This window comes from Choloepus didactylus, chromosome 7 (genome assembly GCF_015220235.1).
Source record: "Choloepus didactylus isolate mChoDid1 chromosome 7, mChoDid1.pri, whole genome shotgun sequence".
In the NCBI taxonomy this organism is placed as follows: Eukaryota; Metazoa; Chordata; class Mammalia; order Pilosa; family Megalonychidae; genus Choloepus; species Choloepus didactylus.
In genome coordinates this window covers 3,810,540-3,831,485 of record NC_051313.1, presented here as the reverse complement: position 1 = coordinate 3,831,485, position 20,946 = coordinate 3,810,540, and the positions used below count along the sequence as shown (strand labels likewise).

At 48.4% G+C, this 20,946-nt stretch overlaps 1 protein-coding gene across 2 annotated transcripts in view; it reads left to right on the top strand.

Annotated features, from left to right (window-relative positions):
• The window catches only part of STX11 (syntaxin 11), a 43,792-nt gene extending 24,960 nt beyond the window's left edge, over nucleotides 1-18,832 (top strand). For both annotated transcript variants that reach the window (XM_037842898.1, XM_037842899.1), the window contains one exon: nucleotides 17,057-18,832. In XM_037842898.1, the coding sequence (XP_037698826.1) occupies nucleotides 17,057-17,928 (872 nt within the window). In that variant the 3' untranslated portion in view covers nucleotides 17,929-18,832. The remainder of the gene's footprint in view (nucleotides 1-17,056) is intronic.
• The last annotated feature ends 2,114 nt before the right edge of the window (nucleotides 18,833-20,946 follow it).

The window sequence follows — 20,946 nt, the reverse complement described above, 5'->3', positions numbered from 1 at the left end:
TTGGTTTGATTTTACTGTAAATATTTTATATAAGGGGTATATGAATGGTGAGGAAAAAATTCTAGATATTTGTTCTTAAACTTTCTATTTTGTATAGTTTGAACTTTGTTCATTATTGTAAAGCAAGAATTTAGTCATTGTGAATCCAGTTGAATCCTTCATTTATTGTAAACCAGTTCAAATTTCATATTTCATTAAGTATTTGATATTTTTGTTTATAAAAAGCTAGGGTGGTGAAATGAAATATTTTCTCTCTTTAAAAATGCAGAATCCTTTAGAGGATCAACCTCATTTCTTGAGGAAAGAAAATTATAGCATGAAAGCATTAAAAAAGATTAACAGTTGGTAGAGGGAAATCTTGTTTGGTCAGTATATTTTTGTTGTTTTTTAATTGCAAAATTTCTCCAGTTGCTAATTGCCCTTTGTTGAAACTTCCAGCGCCATTGGCTTTTTCTCCTTTCTGTTGACAGTTGGGTGGCCCGACCTGCCACTGTTAACCGACGAGATGGAGAGCCATTTTTAATATTTGCATCATTCCCCTCATTTTTAGCTTAGTAACTAAGTCTAAAATAGCATCTTATTTTAAATTTGTATTTATTTGACTAAGTAGCTGATGCTGAGTATTCTTTCATATTTTATTGAGGATATTTTATCCCCTGAGAATTGCTCTTTCTATAAATTTGGTCCAATATTTTATTGTCATGTTATTTTCTTATCAGTTGGGATTGTCTCTTCATATAATACTGATCATTACATGACGTCTATTATGTTTTGTGCACATTTTTTCTTCCAGTCTCTAGCTTTATTTCCTAATATTAGTTATTCTTTTGTGTTGCATAAAGATATCAAATTTTATGTAGTCAAATTTACCTATCTTTTTTTTTTAAATTTCTACTGCAACCTCAGATTTCATAGAAAGCTATCATTATCCCAAAGTACTGATAAATATTCAGCTTTATTCCGTTAGTGTTTATGGAATTTTTAATTCTTTGAAGTCTCAGAGGCATGGTATGAGATCTAGAGTAAGGATCGAAGAGAAATTTTTGCTAGCCAGTTATACCAGTCTGGTTGCTTAAATCTTTCCTTCCCCCATTATTTTCTGATGGTTTATTCATATATTAATGTTTTACATATAATTGGTCTATATCTTAATGTTCTATTCATGTATCTGTATTTTTATGTTTGCAAAAGTACTATGTTTTAATTATTTTTCTATAATGTACTCCTGTCTGCTAGGGCTCACCCTATTCACCTTCGCTGTGTTCTATTCAATTTATTAAAATATTTAAATCACTTAGGATTTAGATTATTTCAGGATCTTTTTTTTTTTTTTTTCCTTCAGATTTACAAACAAAAACCCTGGTGGAAATTTTGAGTTTAGTGCAGTGAAAAACTGTCTAGGGGAGAATTTCAGATTCCACTTATAAACATGGATAAATGTTAATTCTAAAGTGGAATCTGTAAAGAGATGCTTATGAGAGAGAGAGAGAGAGAGAGATTGAGAGAGAGAGAGAGAAAGGGAGAGAGAAGTGAGCAGGCAACAGAGGAGTTCCTGAAGAGTGCCCAGTCACCCCCAAGCACTGCCCTTTTGGCTGGTGTTGTGATTTCTACATAGCTATTCTCTCAATGTCTGTGTCTGTCTGTCTGTCTCTCGCTCTCTAGTCAGAGAGTCCTAGAAAACATTTAATGAAAAACCAAAATCTCTGATCACCTCCTCCATTTTCTCCTCCCCATGGGAACAAGGTTCAGCTATTTTTTTATTCTTTTGGTTTTTATTTTCATTTCTCTAAATGATATGCTTCTGTTGCTATTTCTTGAGTTTTTCCATTTTAGTCATTATCCATTGAATTCCCTTATGCAGATGCTGATTTAACTCATTTTCACCCCTGTGTCCTCAGCAGATGTGCACACTTCCTGTCCCCTCATTCTCCCCAAACAGCTATGTCAGAATTGAGTTAGCTCAGTATTCAGGGATTATATTTTCATGATTATGAAAATGCTTATCACAGCTGAGCCATATGTGATTCCATGATTACTTTCCCATAACTGCAAAGTCCTTTTTTGCTTTCCTAGGGGCTAACTGTCTTGTTCTTTGGTTAGCCTAGTTTTATTTATGCTTACAACATAATCCCAAATTGTCAAAATCTCCTCTCAAGAAGGTTTGAGCCTTCAGGTATCCTCTCAGTTTCATCTCTCTGAAGAAATCGCCCCTGTAGTCTTATCACATACTGGGGAGAGATGCCTTATGGTCACGCGCACAGCTGCCATTTCCAGGCTCCCTTTGCCATCATCTGGAATGCCTTTTGCTACTCTCTTGTGTGGGATCCCATGTTAGGATTCTGTGTATCCTTTTTGCTTCCCTTCGTGTTTCTTGGAACACATTCCCCAGTCTCTTCCTGAGAATAAGAACATGGGAGGTAACATCTTTTGAAACTCTGAATACCTGAAACACGTCTTTCTTTTACCTGCACATTTGATTGATAGATCGGTTGGGTACCAAATTCTGAATTCTGGGTTAGAAATACATTTTTCTCATAATTTTGAAGCTTTCATTCCATTATTTTCAAGTTCCCAGTGTTGCTGTTGAGAAGCCCACAGGCATTTTGACTCCTGGTGCTTGTACATGATGTACAGGATGTGTCCTCTCTCTAGAACTCATCTTACTCAGAATCAGGTGCGGCAGGACTGGCCCGCTCAACTTCTTATATCGGCTCTGTGATCTTTAACCTCTCTTTTTCTTTCTAGCTTCTAAAAAAGGATATTGCATTCTCCTGCTCGTAGGATACAGAGCAGTGTGCTGGAAAGCAGGTGAAGGAGGAGGGCTTGGGGCCCAGCCTTCCCGGTGGATGCTTTCAGTCTAGGTTCTGTGGGCTCTGTCCACAGTTCAGTCTCCTGTCAGGGTGGGCAGGTGAAGGAGGATTGTCTCACTTTGTAGAAAGCTCCCAGCCAGCCTATTTTGTTGTTACACTCTTTTTTCATAGATACCCAGCCTTTGATTCTGATTCCTGAGCTTTCGGGAGTTCTATGAGTAACTTAGATGACCGGCTTTCTTCACTGTTAGCTTAGGATTTAACTGTCCTAGATATGCTAGGCCAGTTATTCTGTTAAGATTAAAAGGTCTGAAAGATTTTTCTTTCCTTGAACACCTGTAGCTATTGCTTCGGTACAGCACTAAAGAGCACAATGGCCACCTGGAAGAGTTCAGGTTGGTGTAAATGTGTAAGAAATCTGATCAGGTACTGCTTCTTAGTTTGTCAGTTTTGTTTTGCAGGGAGTTATTTTTTATTTGTCTTCTTTGATAGCATAATATGAGATATTCACTTTGAAATAAAAATTTGCAACATACGTGGCTTTGCTTTCTTGGCCGTCTTTTAAACAGTGACAGTGCGGAGGCTAACTCATGTTCTCCCGAGACTCTGAGTGAGGACTGGGCATTACTATTCTGCCGCTTGTGTTATAGAAATAACACAGAACCTGATATGAGATAGCCAGTAGGTTTTCCAGGCTGCTTTTGGATCCCAGGGTCTGCACCTGTTTCCCGAGGACTGGTTCCCGCAGGATCTGGGTGAACTCCCTGGTGAAATGATCATGGATGGTGGTCTTGAGCACTGGAGATGGAAACAAGGCCCCTGAGCCCCAGCCAGCCCCTTCCCTCCACCCCAGGCACTTTCCTAAGCACACGCGACCCCTGAGATGTGGGAGCACTGGCACTGGGTTCTCGCAGGACTCACAGCCCCTGGCTGAGGAGCAGGACCTCTTGCCCGTGTGACCCTTCACACCAGTGGAAAACAAAACCAAACCAAGTCCACGAACAACACCTTATAACAGGGCTCACCTCCATGACAAATGCCATGGAATTAAACTTGTTAATCTGTTCCCAAAAGGAAATCTCGCCCCTGGCTTTCTAGACACCGAGCCTGAAGCTGTCAGTCCTCGTCCTCAGGGCTGTCCACAGGCCCACGGCGTGTGGGGTTGGGGTAACCACTGCAGGGCTGTTGAACAGGAGGGGTCTCTCCCCTTCCCTTCTCGGGTTGTCCTCGGTGCAACTTTGACCTGCACAGAACAGTGTTGCCGGGAAGGGCAGTGCGGGCGCCCTGAGGCCCCGAGGGACACCCAGGCAAAAAGGAACCCACAGAGCCCTGCCGTTCACCCGGGAAGGGTTTTCGATTCCGCAGTAGCAGGACCAGATGCTCTGAGTGCTGTGCCCGAGTACTCCTGCCTTCCAGCATAGAACAGAGTCTGGGAAAGACTGTTACCTTTGGTTATTTTATATAATTTTATATAATTAAATTTAATTACATTAGATGATGGGGCATTTTTACTTTCCATGAAAACAAAATTCCATATTATTTGATTTCTTTTTAAACAAAGAGCATGGGTTGCTTTTATAGCCAGGAAACAGAGAAATTTTCCATAACAAGAATTGGAACACAAATTATGTAAAACCCCAAATAATAGAGCAACCCCAGGTGTGCGTGTTCACCTAGGATCCCGGATGGGATGGGAGCTGCCAGTGGTGCTTCCGCAAGTGGCAAATGCACTATTGAGGCTCAGCGTTTCTGAACCTAAATTAGCGTCTGAGTGAACTGACATCACATGAGTAGGGCAGCAGGCGGTGTTTGCAGACTGCTGTTTTGTGGGCCGTGCCTCGCCCATCCCGTCTACTCCTGCCCCTTCCCAAAACCCGTATGTGGGAAGGTGAGCAGTAAGAAGGCAAGCAGCTTAGCCCAGAAAAGCTGCGATCTGGTAGGAATCATCCTCTCTCGGCGGGGCCCGGCCGGCTGGTGGCGGAGATGGGATCTGAACCTGTCCCCAGGTGGACCTGCAGCCACTGTCATCCACAACCCCCGGGCACTGAGCAGATTCAAGGGCTCTGAAAAGAGGTCCCCTGATCGGCTTTCCACTCGGAAGGGCCATAATCGGCCTCTGCCATTTCGTAGGATCCGAGTTCGCATCCCGGTAACGCGTTGGTTCTCTTTAACGTGGAAGCAGGAAGCATCTCTCGTCTGGTATGTGACCAGAAAGGCGGCCGGGCACGTGGCAGAGGTGTGCGTGGTTTGGGAAGCTGAGCCATGCTCACCTGATGCACTTTACTTTGATCTGGACCCTGAAACCTCCCTCCTTGCATTTCCAACCTGGCTCTCCGGGTTCTCAGGAACTCTTGGACTGAAGCTCGCCAATGCTGGACAGCTGCGGCCGTGCTGTCCTGACTCCAGGTCCACCAGCTGTGTGGTCAGTTTCCGCAGAGGCTGCTTGGTGCGAGATAATCTTTCTGTAGCATCTTTTTCCTCCTTACCATGATGCTGACCACAGTCCTCAAAGGAAAGGAAGGGCTGTCCTCAGTCATGTTAGGAAACACGTGTCCTTCTCCTGCGTATGCTTTATATGAACTTTTGTGTACAATGTGGATGCGATAATATCATAAATATACACTGAAATGAAATCAGCATAGATAATTTAGGCACTGAGGAGGTGCCATATATCAGCAGGAAAATTGTGTGGCATTTGCTGCTTGCTTTAATTGTGACTGCATCGGAACTTATTCTCCAAAATATTATGACTTATCCATGATTCGTCCTCTTCAAAGAAGTGGACACACTCAGGTGCCAGAGAAGTCTAAAGTTGGGTGTATCGGTTAGCTTTCCCAGTGTAACAATACCCCAGTACCAGTCTGTTACTTCTTGTGGTTGTAGGGTTCAAGTGAGCACATCCCTGGAATGTTCCAGAACACACAGGACCTGGCAGAAAGGATGTGCTGGGCGGCTCATCCGCCAGCCCCGCCTGGGCACAGCCAGGAGCTGTGGTCAGCTGGAGGGTGACCGGGCCGGCCCCTCTCCCAGGTCCTCACCCTGGAGGTGAGCCCTTCTCCCCGGTGCCAGTGCCAGCTCAGCCTCTGCCCACATCACACTGTCACTGTCCTTTGTGCAAAGTGAGCCTTGTGGCCGTGCCCAGGTTCCAAGGGCAGAAAAACAGGCACCCCCTCTTGATGGGAGGTACTGCTAGGAATTGGTGGCTATTTTTTGCAATTGATTGTAGTCTGCCTCTTACACAAATGATTCATATTTCTCCCATGAGAAAAATATGGTCACCCCATCCCAGGCTTCCTGAAAGTCTCATCCATTGCACCATCAGGCTCCAAGCCCGGGATCTCAGGGTCTGCATCGGATGTGGATGCCAATAGGGCTCCTCCTGGTACCGAGACCGTGCCCTAGGGGACATGCTACCTGCCCCTCACCCCCCGTATACATTGGTGAGATGAGGCAGGTGGCCGCGGTGGACACCCCATGGCAATGAGCCGGCAGAGCCTGAACAGCAGCCCCCAGCAGTGCCTCCCTCCAGCCGGGTGTGGGTCGCTGGCCCTGAACCCTGGGCCCGGGGCGTGCCTAAGTGAGGACCCTGCTCTGCTGCTCAGGCCTGCTCCCTGCTCTTGGCTCCATCCTTGAAACAGACTTCCCAGCCCATAAGAAATGGCCCATTTGTGCTTTGAAACATTAGCTTTCTCGGCCTAACTCCTGCTCCTAGAAAGTGGGTCTGAGACCCCTTTCCACCTGAACGGCCTCTATCTAAGCTGGCTGGTGGTGCTTTCACCAGTACAACCCTCTTAAAAACTTGGTGGATTTCCCCAGAACCCAGTTAGGGTCTGCAGTGGGTTGGACGGCAGCCCCCGCAAGAAATGACCATGCCCTGCCTTCCGGAACTTGGGAAGGGGCCTTCTTTGGGAAAGGGTCTTTGCAGAGGTAACTAGTGAAGGATCCCGAGGTGGGGTCCTCCTGGTTAGGATGGGCCCTAAGCCCTTCTCCTCTTAGAGAAAGGAAATGGAATTTTGAAGCCTGTGAAATGGAGGCAGAGACCAGCCCAAGCCAGGACCCCCCAGAGCCTCCAGAAGCTGGAACCAGGGGAAGGACTCACCCACAGGCTGCAGAGCGAGCACGGCCACACTTTACTTTCAGACTTCAGAACTGAGAGAGAAGAAATGTCTGGTGTTTGTGGCCTCCCAGTCCGTGGTACTCTGCAGAAGCAGCTCTAGGAATCGTGGCCCCAAAAGCCACCTACAGAGGTTTCCGAGGGAGGCCTGTCTCCGCTCCAGCTGAGCAGCAGGCGGCCTGGGACAGAGCAGCAGGTGGCCTGGGACGGTGCCTGCCGAGCCGCGGCACCTCCGGCCGAGCTGGGAGGCCTGCAGAGCCGGCAGATTAGCATCAGGCTGCACCCCAGGCCGGGGCTCACCGTGAGGATCTCTTTCCAGCTGAGAGGCTGGGGAGGGAAACAGGCTCTATTTCCCGATCTCCTGGTTCTGACTTCTCTGAATCTCCTCTGCATACTGCTTGCTGACTAAGCAGTTCAGTTTCCAGCTCACCTCCCCCTCTGTCGGACCTCGTCGTATGCTGCTGCCATAAGCTCTCAAGAGACGCTCTGAACACCCTTCTCGGGAACTCCACAGCTAGATCCAACCTCATGTGCATGTTCTGTCTTTTGAGCTGCCTAGGCAATGCTTTTGCCAATTATTTTGCTGCTACATAATGTGGGCAGCCTTTTCCCCAGCTTGTTCTAGCAATTTCCTCTCTGCTTTTCCAGCCTCCATAACAGTTTGCGTGCCGTTTTCCCAGGTTTTGCTCATAGTTGCCTCTCTGCCTTTCCAGCCTTCACCTGGTCTCTGGCTCCAAAGCCAGAGCTGCCTGCTATAGGTTTGGGCCGTGGCGGCATGCCACATCTCATTTCTGGGTGCCAATCGCTGTACCCGTTCATTTGTGCCACGTAAGAAATCGTTTTACACAGTCTAGTGGCTTCAGTGCCACGCTGTATCCCGTCTCGTGGTTCAGTTTGTTGGCCGAGCAGCCTTCCATTGGTCCTCCTGGGCTCACTCCTGCAGCCACGAGATGGCAGGTGGCCTAGCTTTCTGCACACAGTGGTCTTGTTGTCTCAGGGGGCCCTTTTGCTCAAGTGCTTTGCAAGCCTCTGCCTTTATCATGTTCATGAGCAGCCCATTTTCCAAAGCAAGCCTGTCCCATGACAAAGCTCAATAACAACGAGATGAGAAGTAGTGGCTACCTCCTGGGGAAAGGAGCTGCAGAGAATGCATGGAGTCTTTTTGTTCAGCCTTCCCCAAAGAACATATAAATTTGGGGGGAAAAAAAAAGCACATTTAGGAGGTCGGGTTAAGAAAGTTGATGGTCATTATATCATGGAAATAATCTGAAAGTTTCATGTTTTCATAGTTCGGATACTATCTGGTAACAAACTAGTACAAGTAATAGCTCTCATTTATTGAGGTCCTAATAAATGCCAGGTTTCTGAAAATGCTACCTCTATGGAAGTTTTATTGCTGTAAGTGGAAACTCTCCATACTTTTTTTTTTCTTCCTAATAATCTTTTCATCATTATCTGTAGGTCACTTAAATAGTAAATAATAATAATCTTTTCATCACTATCTGTAGGTCACTTAAATAGAGTGAGTTTCTCTTTCCTTGTCTATAAGTTAAGGCACTGGGCAAGGTAAGCATTAAAGCTGCTGCTGCCCTCGCGTCCTCCGCTTTGCTTAGCTTGGCTATTGGGCTTACACAGGAAGTAGTGTCCCCGGACCCCGTTCCACACCATCCGAGCAACAAGAGGGAAAAAGCAGTTACAGATCACGACATTGGGAGGGTGTGGCTGACACCGGCGGGGGCTGTGCCTCATGATCCCAACCCCAGAACTGGGTGGACGGACGGTCCCCGGGGCTGGCTCTCCCACCCCACCGAGGAGCAGGAGGAGGGGGCTCGGCTCTCTGAGCTCAGAGACCCACTTCCCAGAGAGAGAGAAGGGAAGGGGCTGGACCACCACGGACAACTTCTCCTGGCAGAGTCACCCGCTGGATACATGACTCCATGTCCCCAGGCGGGAGGAGGTGGAGAGCAGAGAACCATGTCTTCCTTGACAGCATCAACACCCCACAGCCCCACTCTCCACACAGCTTCAGAGCAGGATACAGCGGGAAGGGAAGATGCGGTTCAAATTCCATCCCTCTCACGGACTGTGTGAGCTGCATAAGGAACTTAACTTCCTTTTGTCAGTCAACTGGAAATCACGACACTCTCCTCAGAAGTTATTGTTGGTGGATTATATATCAATTGTCCAATGTCAGTGAGTTTCCATCAGTTACTTTCCTCCTTAGGTTTCCTTCTTGGGGACTGCTGACCCACCTGAAGCTTACCGTGATTAAATGCTTGGTGATCTAACTTCTCAGCCTGCCACGGTCTCTAAGGAGGATGAGTGCACTGTCCGTGATGGTGCACGATGATAACTGAGGTAGAGCTTGACATTTGAACCCAGAGGAAAGAGAAACATTTTAAAGCAAACAAAAATACATCACATAGTCCAAAATGTCAACAATGGCTGTCCAAGTCATTCATAAATTGTGCCCAATTTCCTCTCTTTAAGGAAGCAATGAAGTATATCAATGCATTTCAGAAGATTTCCAACATAACGGGGTGAATGTCTTTAATATTTCAAGGGAGAAACTTCAGTTATTACAAATCACTTACATGGGAAAATCTCATACCCTGATTGTGTTTCATAACTGAGATGTTTCTGTGCTGCATGTAAAAAGTGTCAGCCAAAAATAATAATTTGTTTGCTTGCAGAATTGAAAAGGAGTAACCAGCCAATGAGATTAGAATCACTGACTCAAAGGGCTTTGTCTAAAAGACAAAGGACCATAAAAAGGCATTTTAAAATCCTGTGGGATTTTTCCTAAGTTGTATTATGAGTTGGAAAACAAAAGGTCATTGATGATTCTGGAAACTCCACTGATTTCTGTTTTTAAAAAGTACACCCTGGGAAACGGGAACTCTTGTACATTACTAGAGGAATGTGAAATGGTGCAGCTGAAGGAACCAGGTTGGCAGTTCCTCAAAAAGTTAAACATAGAATTACCAAATGACCCAGCAATTCTACTCTTAGGTATATGCCCCAAAGAATTGGAAAAGGGACTTAAACAGCTATATTATACAAATACAATGGGATATTATTCAGCCATAAAAAGGAATGAAGTTTTGATACATGCTACAACATGGATGAATCTTGAAAACATCATGCTAAGTGAAAGAAGCCAGACACAAAAGGAGAAATATTATATGAGTCCACTTACATGGAACATGTAGAATAGGCAAATGCATCGAGAGGGAAAGCAGATTAGAGTTAGCAGGGACTTCTCGAGGAAGAAGATTGGGGAGTTACTGCTCAAGGGGTCAAAGTTTCGTTTGGGATGATGAAGGATTTTGGGAATAGACAGTGGGGACATTTGCACAACATTGTGAACCTAACTAATGCCAATGAATTGTATACTGAAAATGGTTAAAATGGCAAATGTTATATGTATTTTACCACAAAAATGCTCTATGGAATTATTATGAAGTGTAAATTTAACCAAGGCATACAAGTTTTCATACTGAGTTCAAAATTTATTCTTTATTGGTTTTTATCTATATAGATTTCTTTTTCTATTGTTTCCAGCTGAGCATCTGCTTCACATTCTCGGGCCAAAGCCCGATCAGATGCAGCCCACGGCACCAGCGGCTTTGTTTGTAAAGGCTAATACAGACAGTGGACACCCTTTAGGAGAGTGACCCGGGACCCCCTAGCGCTGGCTGCCTCCGGGCTCGCCCCCCGCCCCTTCCTGTCATCACTTCCAGGGTCTGCGCCAAGGCTTGCGTCTGGAGCCCTCTGTGCCATGGGGCCCAACCTGGGCTCGGGTCAGTCATAACCAAGAGCCACGGAGACGCTCCGCCATTAGGGAGCTATCCGAGTGCGTACTTCTGCGGACCTTGGGGATGTTTGGTCCCGGATTGGCTGCTCTGATAACGGAAACGTTGCAGTGTTGGCAACCCTGAGATGAAGAGATGACAGGAGGAAAGATGGTTGTACTCTCCTGGTGATGATATTTTCACCTGCGAATCCAGCTCTCGGTTATTAGATGATAATAACTGTTCCCAGTGTAAGACCGCAATCCCTGAATGGTTAAAGGCTTTGGAACCCTTTTTGGGGAGGTTTAGGAAGAAGCAGCGAGTATAGTGTTGTAGTCTACAGATGGACCCTCAGGCCAGACACTCTTGGTTCAGATGAGCTTCGTGTTTATTGATTGTGTGACTTCAGGCAAGTGGCTGGAGCACGTGCACCTTGAGTCTGCTCCCCTGGGTGGGGATGGTGTGCTCCTCAGGCATGAAGGAGTTAAGTGTGCACAGAGCTAGCCCTGGGCTTGGCACACTCCAAGTGCTTCATGGAGGCCAGCTGCGGGGCGGCATCCATGGGAGCCAGTATGGGAGAAGCGGTTGGCCGTCCTGGCATTCCTACCAAATGTGCAAAAGCAGATTCCCAGAAGCAACACCCCAGCGGCTCACTGGCTGCTCGTGATGGGGCATCTTGAACCAACCACTTCTGTCCAGACATTGGCAGGAGATTATGATGGAGGGAAAGGGTCAGGAAGCATCAAATGAGTAGAGCAACTAAACAGTGGACCCGTCTGCTCTTTTAGTTTAGAACCCCCCCAAAATGCTTTGAGAAACTCCTTCTGGCTTTTTGCTTATTAGTGAAGAGTAGAAACAAGAAACATTTTTATTATGTCTTCTTGACTCAGACTTTTATAATTATAGCCCATCTCAATTCATGTTCTTCATACTCTCAAATTGTGCTTGGAATGAACCCCAAGAAATTAAGCAATTAAATGTAGCGCTCGCCCAGCATACTTTAAGATCCAATATAACTCGTTTTTGTTTTTTTTTAAATCAACTTTAGAGTAGCAAGAAAATAAGACCTATTAGGGGCTCTCTTTTATTTTAACCTATAATTTTTAGATGATAAAAAATGAGTTTTCCCTCTTAGGTGTGTTATTGTTAATCAAGAACCTGAGCAGGACTTGGCTTTACGCAGCTGAGTGGAATCGCGCTCCGTGGCTGTGTCAGCCGCTTGGCGGGTGCACCTGCTGCACCTGCTGCCCTGTGGGTGCCTTCACAGGTGTGTGCTGGGCAGGAGCCGCTGAGTTGGTGTGACCTGTACCTGGGCCTATCCAGGACCCCTTGCCTGTGGGGTTGGAGATGGCAGGGGGTAGGCAGAGGAGGGACAGGAGGAGCTGGACTCCCCTCCATGCTCTGCTGACCAGGCCACGTGCCCAGGTGCGGGCTGCGTCCACCCAGGAAAGGGGCTGTCCTCGTGTGTCCCCAAAGACGATGTCACATGGACCTTACCCCAAGGCCATTATGACACCATGTGGCCTGGCCATCGTCCTGGGCAACCGACACATTCTGATATGCAGGCATCACTTTTTTTAGCAATACTTTAAAAACTGGCAGCATACTCAGGATATTGGAGAGGAAGAGGATAAAATGTGAAAATCAGAACTTGACCGCTTGTATGTCCTCATTTGCAGTGTGTATCTTGGGGCAAGATTTTCTTAGTTTCACAGAGCTGAACACCATATGCAAAGTTGAGTGAGCGTGTGTGTGTGCATGTGTGCATGTACGTGCGTGCGTGTGTGCATGTGTGACTGTATGTACATGCGTGTGTGCATGTGTGTGTGTACGTGCATGCATACGTGCATGTACATGCATGTGTGAGTGCACATACATGCGTGTGTGCATGTGCAAGGATGTGTATGTGCTGGCATGGTCCGTGTCCCCTCCGTGTTCCGCCTTCACAGCAAGCTGCACTGACTGTGCCCTGCTCTGCGCAGCCCCAGGTCTGGAGTTCCCCGTTGCTTCTAAAAGCACAACATATGCCTGAGAGACAGGGAAAGGTTTTCTTTCCTGGTACTGAGCAAAATTAGCTTAGTATATTGAACGGTTTCTCCCTTGTTCCCCTTAAAGGAAGGAGGTGCACAGCCCTTTCTGGTCAGGATGGGCCTTGGGAATTTTTTTGTGACCCCTTTGCAGCAAGCTGGGAGTGAGGACGTTCACAGTCTTCTCTGGGGCACCCTGTGTCCCGGTTGCTTACAGATTCCTCACGCTCCCCTCACTGATATGGGTCGTGTCCCTGAGGGCACCTAATAAGAATGAAGCTCAATCTTCAGTTTGGCTCACACTCCCCTTTACTTAGTGCCTGCACCAATTATATTTGTCAAATCCTAAAACACAGGGCTTGGAATAAATGACCCCCGCCTCCTTGGTCACTCTGCCCTTTGGGCGTCGTCGGATGCTTTGGTGCTCGCTGGGCTGAGAGCGGGCCCAGGCCGGGCAGCGGGGCGGTGCTGAGAGAAGCCCCAGCTTCTTCCCCGCGGGGACACAGCCCCGCAGCTACCCCTCTCCGTCCCGGTCGCCCGTTTGCTCATCAAGGCTTCCCGCGGCCTGGGGACCACGGTACGTTCCTGGGGACTGCGTGATGCTCACGGACTCACCTGCTGCGGGCAGGTGTCTGTGTGCCGGGTCTCTAACCCGGGGGTGCACCGGAACCACCTGGAGGCCATCCCGTCCCCGCGGCGCAGAGACCCGGGCCGTCAACTCCGCCATGTCCATTCTGCTGCTCCCCAAAGTTTGAGGGCCACGGAGCCACCCCCTTCTCTCTGTCCTCTGTTTTCTCTTCCTTAAAATCTTATTGCCCAATAAAAATGGCGTGACCAATTTCCCCTTCGTTCCCTGTTGGGTAGAGTTCTCACGACAGATTATCAGTTGTGCCGCAAAAGAAAATAGAAAGCAGAAGCAGATGTCTGGTAGTTGGTTGTAATTTTGTCTTTTGAATTCTTAATCTCCATGTGAATCAAAGCAGGACTTACCTTGGCAAATTTATGAACACAATTTACCAGTGTTTATTACTTTCTCCTTCATCACAGTGAGGCAGCAAGGTCAGTGGGGAGTTGATTTTTCTTTCTCACTTGCCGAATATCCCTTTTCTAAACACCTCACAGTGCAGACGCTACTGGATGTGTAGGTTATTTTGAGGTGCTTTCTGCACCAATCTCTACATTCTGGGACACCTTCTGCAAGCTATGCGTTTTTAACCTTTTGAGGGACATTCTTAGAAATCACAGCCTCTGAGCTGACTTTCCGTTGTAGGTTTCCTGGTGCTGCCCCCAGGCAACCAGGGACATTCTGGGACCAACTCACCTGGAACTGGGCGTGGGCAGGAAGGGTGACCATGAAGTCAAGGTGAAGACCTCGTCTTGTCTCCACCTCACAGAGAATCTTGAATCCCTCTCTCCTTCCCTTTGCCTTCCCGCATCAGGGAACTGGGCCTTTGGATGAACTTAGGCCTCCACTTGACTTAGGGCTGGAGGGTTTATGGCTGTTAGGTCTCGAGAAGGACGGGCTACTCCTCATGGTGATTTCCAACATGGTGAAACGGTGCTTTGCTCTTCACATGGTGAATGAGATGATTTCCCCAAATAGCTCTTTCATGGCACTAAGACAGCAGTACAAACAAGCATGGCATCTGTCTATGACTAGTGGGAATGCAACTAACAGGCCCCTCAGGTGGGACTAGCCGCCCACCCCCTTCCATTGCAGGGCCCCACACACCTTGGCCAAGATGAAAGGAAGGTGTCTACCACCTGTCCTTGCCTTGGTCATCACAACTACCCATCTCTGTCACCCACCTGTCGCACATCCTGAATACCATCTTACACGGAGAGAAGCAGCCTGACCCCATGCTAGCCAGCTAACGTGCTCTCCCAGGAAGCATATGGGGCTGAACTGTCTGACATACATCTGCCTTGAAGAGGACCTTAAGGAGTTAGCCCTTTAAAAATAATTTTCCTTGGGGTTTTATTTAATTACAAAAATCTACAAGGACAAAAAGATACACAGAAGCACAAAGAATTAAAAGAATTTGTAAGTCCACAATTCAGCAAAAACTACTGTTAACATAACATACCTGTGTGTGTACATGTGTGCATGTGTTTTCACAGCTTTGTTTCAGGATGTGTGTGGACTGTGCAGCACAATCTCCTCACTCTGCCTTTTTTCTCTGCCTGAGAGCACTTTACATGCCGTTGGACTGCCTCCGAAATCTGGGATTCATGCAGCAGCCTCACTGTCGTGCATTTAAGTTATTTCAGAATTTTTGTTTTTGAAAATGTGACAATTGAAAATATTTACAGCTCTGAGCTCCACGTGTCATTGCATAAATCCTTAGAATAAAGGAGCATGAGTCAATGCAGACACACCTTTTAAAGCTTTAGAACATATTGCTAAACTGCTTTCCAGAAAGGCTCTCTAGTTTACCTCCTAACAGCATTTTTGAGTTCCCCAAATCCTCACCTATTTTTAAAAATTGTCATTTTTTAGAAATCAAAGCCAATTTGGTGGGCAAAAAAAGATCTCAGTAGTTTAACTTACCTTTCCTTGTTTAGTAGTGAGGTCAAAGATCCTTTCATACATTTGCTAAAGACTGTGTGTGTGCTTGGATGGGAGGCTCCTCTGGAGCCTGACTGTTCAATTCTTGGTGACCTTGGAGAACTTCCTAAGTCTCCCATGACTCACCTGCCACCTCCGATGATGAAACACCTTCTTCATAGAGTCTGTGGGAAGTTTCAAGAAGGCAGTGCCTGAAAAGTGCCCAGACAGCACCTGGCAGGCAGCAAACAGCTGGCACACACAGGCGTTTGCAGTTGCTGCTGCTTCTAGAAATTGCCTTTCATTTTGTTTGGACAAGAGGTCCTTTTATTTACTTACTAATTTTTATCTTTTGAAGAATTTCTGTACATTAAGGATGTTAGCCAATCATCTGTCATATATTATGCTTTCCCTGCACGTTGTGGTCTGTCTTTACATTATGCTCGATGTGAGGAAATATTCAAATAGAGGGAAATCTGGGCCAGCAGAAAGCCAACTTTGGCCCAGGCAGGGCCCATTTCCTGCCTCTCGCTCCCTCTGCCAACACCGGCACCTCCTCCGTGGTTGGGGTGATCTCCAGGGAGCAGAAGTGGCCTTCTCAGCAGGATGACTTGTTCTGTCAGTGCCATGGAGTAAGACTTCTGTTAATTTATGAAAATAATGATCGTGGTAGATGAGAGGTCACGGTTAATATTTCACCATTTATCACTAAATCCAACTTGTCAGCATTCCATTAGTCACGCTATAAAATTAATTATGACTTTAGAGAAGCCTTTAATTTGGGGTCCAGATCCATCCTAGATTGAGTAGCCATCCGTGCTACTACTTTTTCCCCTCTCATTTGGAAATTATATAGTAGAAAGACAGCCTTCCTAGTCATGAAGTCTCAGGTAAGGGCAAAACGTTCAGTATTTTGGCACATACACCAGCCAAGAATGAAAGCTTTGGAAATCAAAGGGCACACAGAACATTATTTTGCCTTGCTTAAGCAGGGGAGTTATCAAAATCACCCTTACAAAAAGACGGAAATTCTGTGTAAGCTGCCAATTTGTTCCAAGAAGCCATTAAAAATGAACAAATATTGCCGTAGCCTGATGGGAAGTGGGACAGTGTTATATTATTGCTACTAGGCTTGTGCATGTTTGAAAGTTTCCATATAAAAGTGTTTCAAAGCACTTACGCTAACAACGCTTACCAGTAGGAAAGCTATTGGGGAGGGGAGCAGGGACACTCCAACTTCTACATTTTACACTCCCCATTAGATAATTATCTTTATTTTGTTGTTCTACTTCAAGCACATTTCACTTTTGTAAAATTTTTAAGAGAAAACGGTTTTAAAGCCCTAGTGCAGCAGCTCATGATGTCAGAGTTGCTATGATGCATGAGCCTGCTGAGCGGAAACCGCTGACCCCAAAGCCTATAAGGAGACTGTCCTTATTCAAAAGCCCTTGGCTTGGCAAGTCTTTCCGTATTTTTCCTTTTTTGGGGGTATGTTTTGATTGGATTGGATTGGAAAACCTAAAGCAAGGAAAAGATTTCTTCCCGATGCAATCAAAACATTTAGACGGCTGATTGAGTCATCATGCCTGGGGCTCCTGCTGTCCGTTTGCTCACAAGCACAGGGCCAGGGGACCTCGCCCTCGCAGCGCACTTAGCACCCCTCCCCGGAGAGCGACCGTGGGGGTGTTGAGCAGAACACATCCTTAACTGAGGCTTCAACCCCTGAGGCTGGGAGGGCGCTGACTCTGTCTCTCCACCTGCAGGCAAAATGAAGGACCGGCTGGCAGACCTTCTGGAGGTGTCCAGACACTTCGACCAGCAGTTCCCAGACGGGGATGACGCCCTGGAAGCGCCCCATGAGGACATCTGCTTCGAGACGGACCAGCTGCTGGAGTCCCTGTACCGGGACATCCAGGACCTGCAGGAGGACACCCGGCAGCTGATGGCCGACGTGAAGCGGCTGGGCAAGCAGAACACGCGCTTCCTCACGTCCATGCGGCGCCTGAGCAGCATCAAGCGCGACACCAACGCCATCGCCAAGGCCATCAAGGCGCGCGGCGAGGCGGTGCACCGCAAGCTGCGCGCGCTGCAGGAGGCGGCCGAGTTGCTCGAGGCCCAGCACGGCGCGCACTCGGCCGTGGCGCGCATCGCCCGCGCGCAGCACCACGCGCTTTCCAAAACTTTCCAGCGCGCGCTGCTCGAGTACAACCAGGCCGAGCTGCGCCAGCGCGACTACTGCAAGGCGCGCATCCAGCGCCAGCTGGAGATCATGGGCAAGGACGTGCCGGCCGAGCAGGTGGAGGCGCTGTGCGAGCAGGGCCGCTGGGACGTGTTCTCCGAGAACCTGCTGGCCGACGTGAAGGGCGCGCGCGCCGCGCTCAGCGAGCTCGAGAGCCGCCACCGCGAGCTGCTGCGCCTCGAGGACCGCATCCGCGACGTGCACGAGCTCTTCCTGCAGATGGCCCTGCTGGTGGAGGAGCAGGCCGACACGGTGGACGTGATCGAGGCCAACGTGCTCCAGGCGCTCGAGTACACGGGCCAGGCCAAGGCGTACGTGCGCAAGGCCGCGGAGTACAAGAAGAAGAACCCGTGCCGCGCGCTCTGCTGCTGCTGCTGCTGCCCCAGCCCCGACTAGGGCCGCTCGGCCCCCGGGGTCCTCGGGGACCGACAGCCAGGGGCAGGGGCGTCTCTCACCCTCACGGACCCCGCGCTTTAGAGAACAAATGCGGGGGCCAAGAATTCCCACCCAGCTCCCGCTGCGGAAGCCGTGCGCCGCCGCCGAAGTCTCTCCAGTGAGGACAAATTCCTGCAGGTTACGTGAGGCGATTATATGACAGATGGCACTGGCTCTCTTACGGGAAGCTTCAACTAAAAGCTGCCCTGGGGTCCTCCTGCAGGGCACCCGTCAGGACGAAATGATCAGAACCTAATCGCTGGCCCTGACCCCAAAACTTCCCTTGGTTTTGTTCGGTTTCCAGTGACACAGCCCTTCACCTCTGAGTCTTCGTCTGGTTTATGCCCTGTGGTTCCCCCTGGGTGGGGGCTGGGCTTTTCTGCCCACCTCACCCACTTTTTGGCTATTTCCTTCTCTCTCTCACTTTTCATATCTTTCACCAGAATACATTTTGGGAAGTCTTTTCCAAATATTTTTAAGCACTGAGTATTGACCAAGCACTCAAATTGAAGTATGTATCACTCACAGTATATATATTTTTCATAGGTAAAAATAATTTAAAATTTACTGTATTATGGTTGTATATGCACGTGTGTAAGTATTAAATACTAATATTCACTAACACCATGTACATAATGACCAATTGGTTTAACATTAATTTTGTAAAATATGGTATATACACGTAAAGAAACAGACACTTTTTCTGGTTACTGATGCTGGTTTGCTTGTTTTGAGTTTATTTCTCTCCAGCCTGCCTCTCCGTGGTCCAGTTTGGGTAAAAACTTTATTTTGAACAATTCTGTGCTAGTTAAAGTCAGGCGTCCAAGTGTGAGAACTGGGGGGAATAAAATAATGTTCTTGAAAACACTGTTTTACTGTGGACCATTCTTTTTATGCAGTGAAATGGAATAACTTAAAATAATCCTGATTTTCAAGTAAGCTTAATAAATGTTACATGACAAATATCCCTTTTATGTATGTCTGAGAGACCATTTAAATTTCAGTCAGTTTACTTACTCTGTTATTATACAAATTTTTTTACTATCTACTTGATATTGTGACATTTGTGCAGAACTCTGAGTAGAGAGAGAGAAAAAAGGACAAATTCCGATCTGATGAAGAATTCCGTGAGGATGTCTGGCTTTCCGCCTTGCTGCAGGGGGTTGCCCAGTCACCAGGTGTTGGCAGCTGGGCTTCATGTGCAAATCAGGTAATGCCCTTGCCCGCCTGTCACACCTCCTGCCCGTGTGTCAGGCCTCCTGCCCGCGTGTGCCATGCTTCCTGCCCTCCCCTCTCAGCTCCTGGCTCTTTCTGCAAATGGCCTTGCCAGGCCAGTGCTCCGATTTCCAGATGCCTCGCAGTGAAATGCCATGAGGAGCAGGAGGGGGAGCGTGGGCTCCTTGGGGCTCTGCTGAGCTGCCCACGGGCCCGGGCGCCGGGACCTGCCCCTCGTCCTGCTTAAATGTGAGCACTGCCGAGGCCGAGCCCCAGTGGGCCCTGCTTGGGTGTCTCCCATCTCTTTCTCAGCTGACCCCAAGGTGGGTTTCATCTCTGACTTCATCCCCTTTCCCTAAAGAAAGTCCCCTCTGTGCCCCGAGGCCGGTGCTCGCGGTGGGGAGCAGACCCCAGACCTGGCCCAGTGCCGCCACGGAGAGCAGTTCGCGGATTTGCGTGGCAGCTCTGTGGATTTTTAAATTTCCCACATTTCCCATTGGAGAATTAGGGGAAATTAGCAGACTATCGCCTGTAGAAAGGCAGGAGTTCTCCCTGCCCCCCAGTAACCCCAGGAGCCCAGCACAGGTCAGGCCTGGCACCCACCGGACCCCTTCCTTAGCCGCGCCTCTCCGTGCCTCAGTTTCCTCATCGGCAAAGTGGAGTAAGAGAGCCGGCCTCGCAGGCGGCAGGTGCTAAGGGCTGCCCGTCGTGTCACTGCAGCTCTCCTCGGACCCAGCGCCGGCCCTGACCGACTCCGTGAGCCGCCGCCAAGCTCCAGGGAAAAGAAATGAAATACTCGCTGATAAAGGGGAATAAAGAAACCATGGCCCTTCTTTGAGTGTTAGGGTTTTCTTCTTTCCTGTAATGGTAAGAATTTTCATGATGCCTGCTTTTCCTTCTAATACCCGAACATATTCTGAGTTAGAGTTAAGAGGAAGAAGCTGCTCAGTGAGGTAACTTGGCAAGGGCTGCCTTCATGCTCCCCAAGCCGTGAGTCCGGAAGCCCTGCGGTTGCCCTGGAGAGCCGTGGAGGACGGTCGCAGTGGCCGCGGAGGACGGTCGCAGTGGCCGTGGAGGACGGTCGCAGTGGCCGCGGAGGACGGTCGCAGTGGCCGTGGAGGACGGTCGCAGTGGCCGTGGAGGACGGTCGCAGTAGCGAGGGAAGGGTCCGCTGGCCGTCCCCACGGCTCCCTGCTGCTGCCTCCTCGGGGTGGGCTCCAGGGCCAGCGGGCGACGCACTCGCGATGCTCACGTGACCAGCCCGAGGGCCGCTGTGGGCAGGAAGAGGACCCGCTGACAATCCTGCCTCCTGAAAGTGGGGGGTGCCGGGTCATTTAGTGCATGGCTCAAAGAACCAACCCGGAAGCCCAGCAGGCCCTTTGGAGTGGAAGGTGGGAAGCTTTCAAAGCTCTTTTAGCGTAGGCGGCTGCTGTTTCCAGCCTGCCAGTGCCAGGCTTTCCAGGCACACGTCACAGGTGGTGACACCTCCAGAAACAGGGACAAGAGAGGTGCCCGCCTGGGAGGCGCCATTTGGGGATAGCGCTGGTGAGAACTGTTCATAAGCCGACCACGAGTTCAAAACTGTGTGAACTGTGCCATCACAGGAGCAGGTGTACGGCCTCCGGACAGAACTATCCAGGGAGAGAACAGTCCTCTTTCAGTCCCAGTGCCTTTATATTTATTTAAAAACAGCCCTGAAGCTTTATAGTTTCATGTCATACGCAAAATGTCTTGCAGGTTCTGTAATATCAAGTTCCTGTCTTG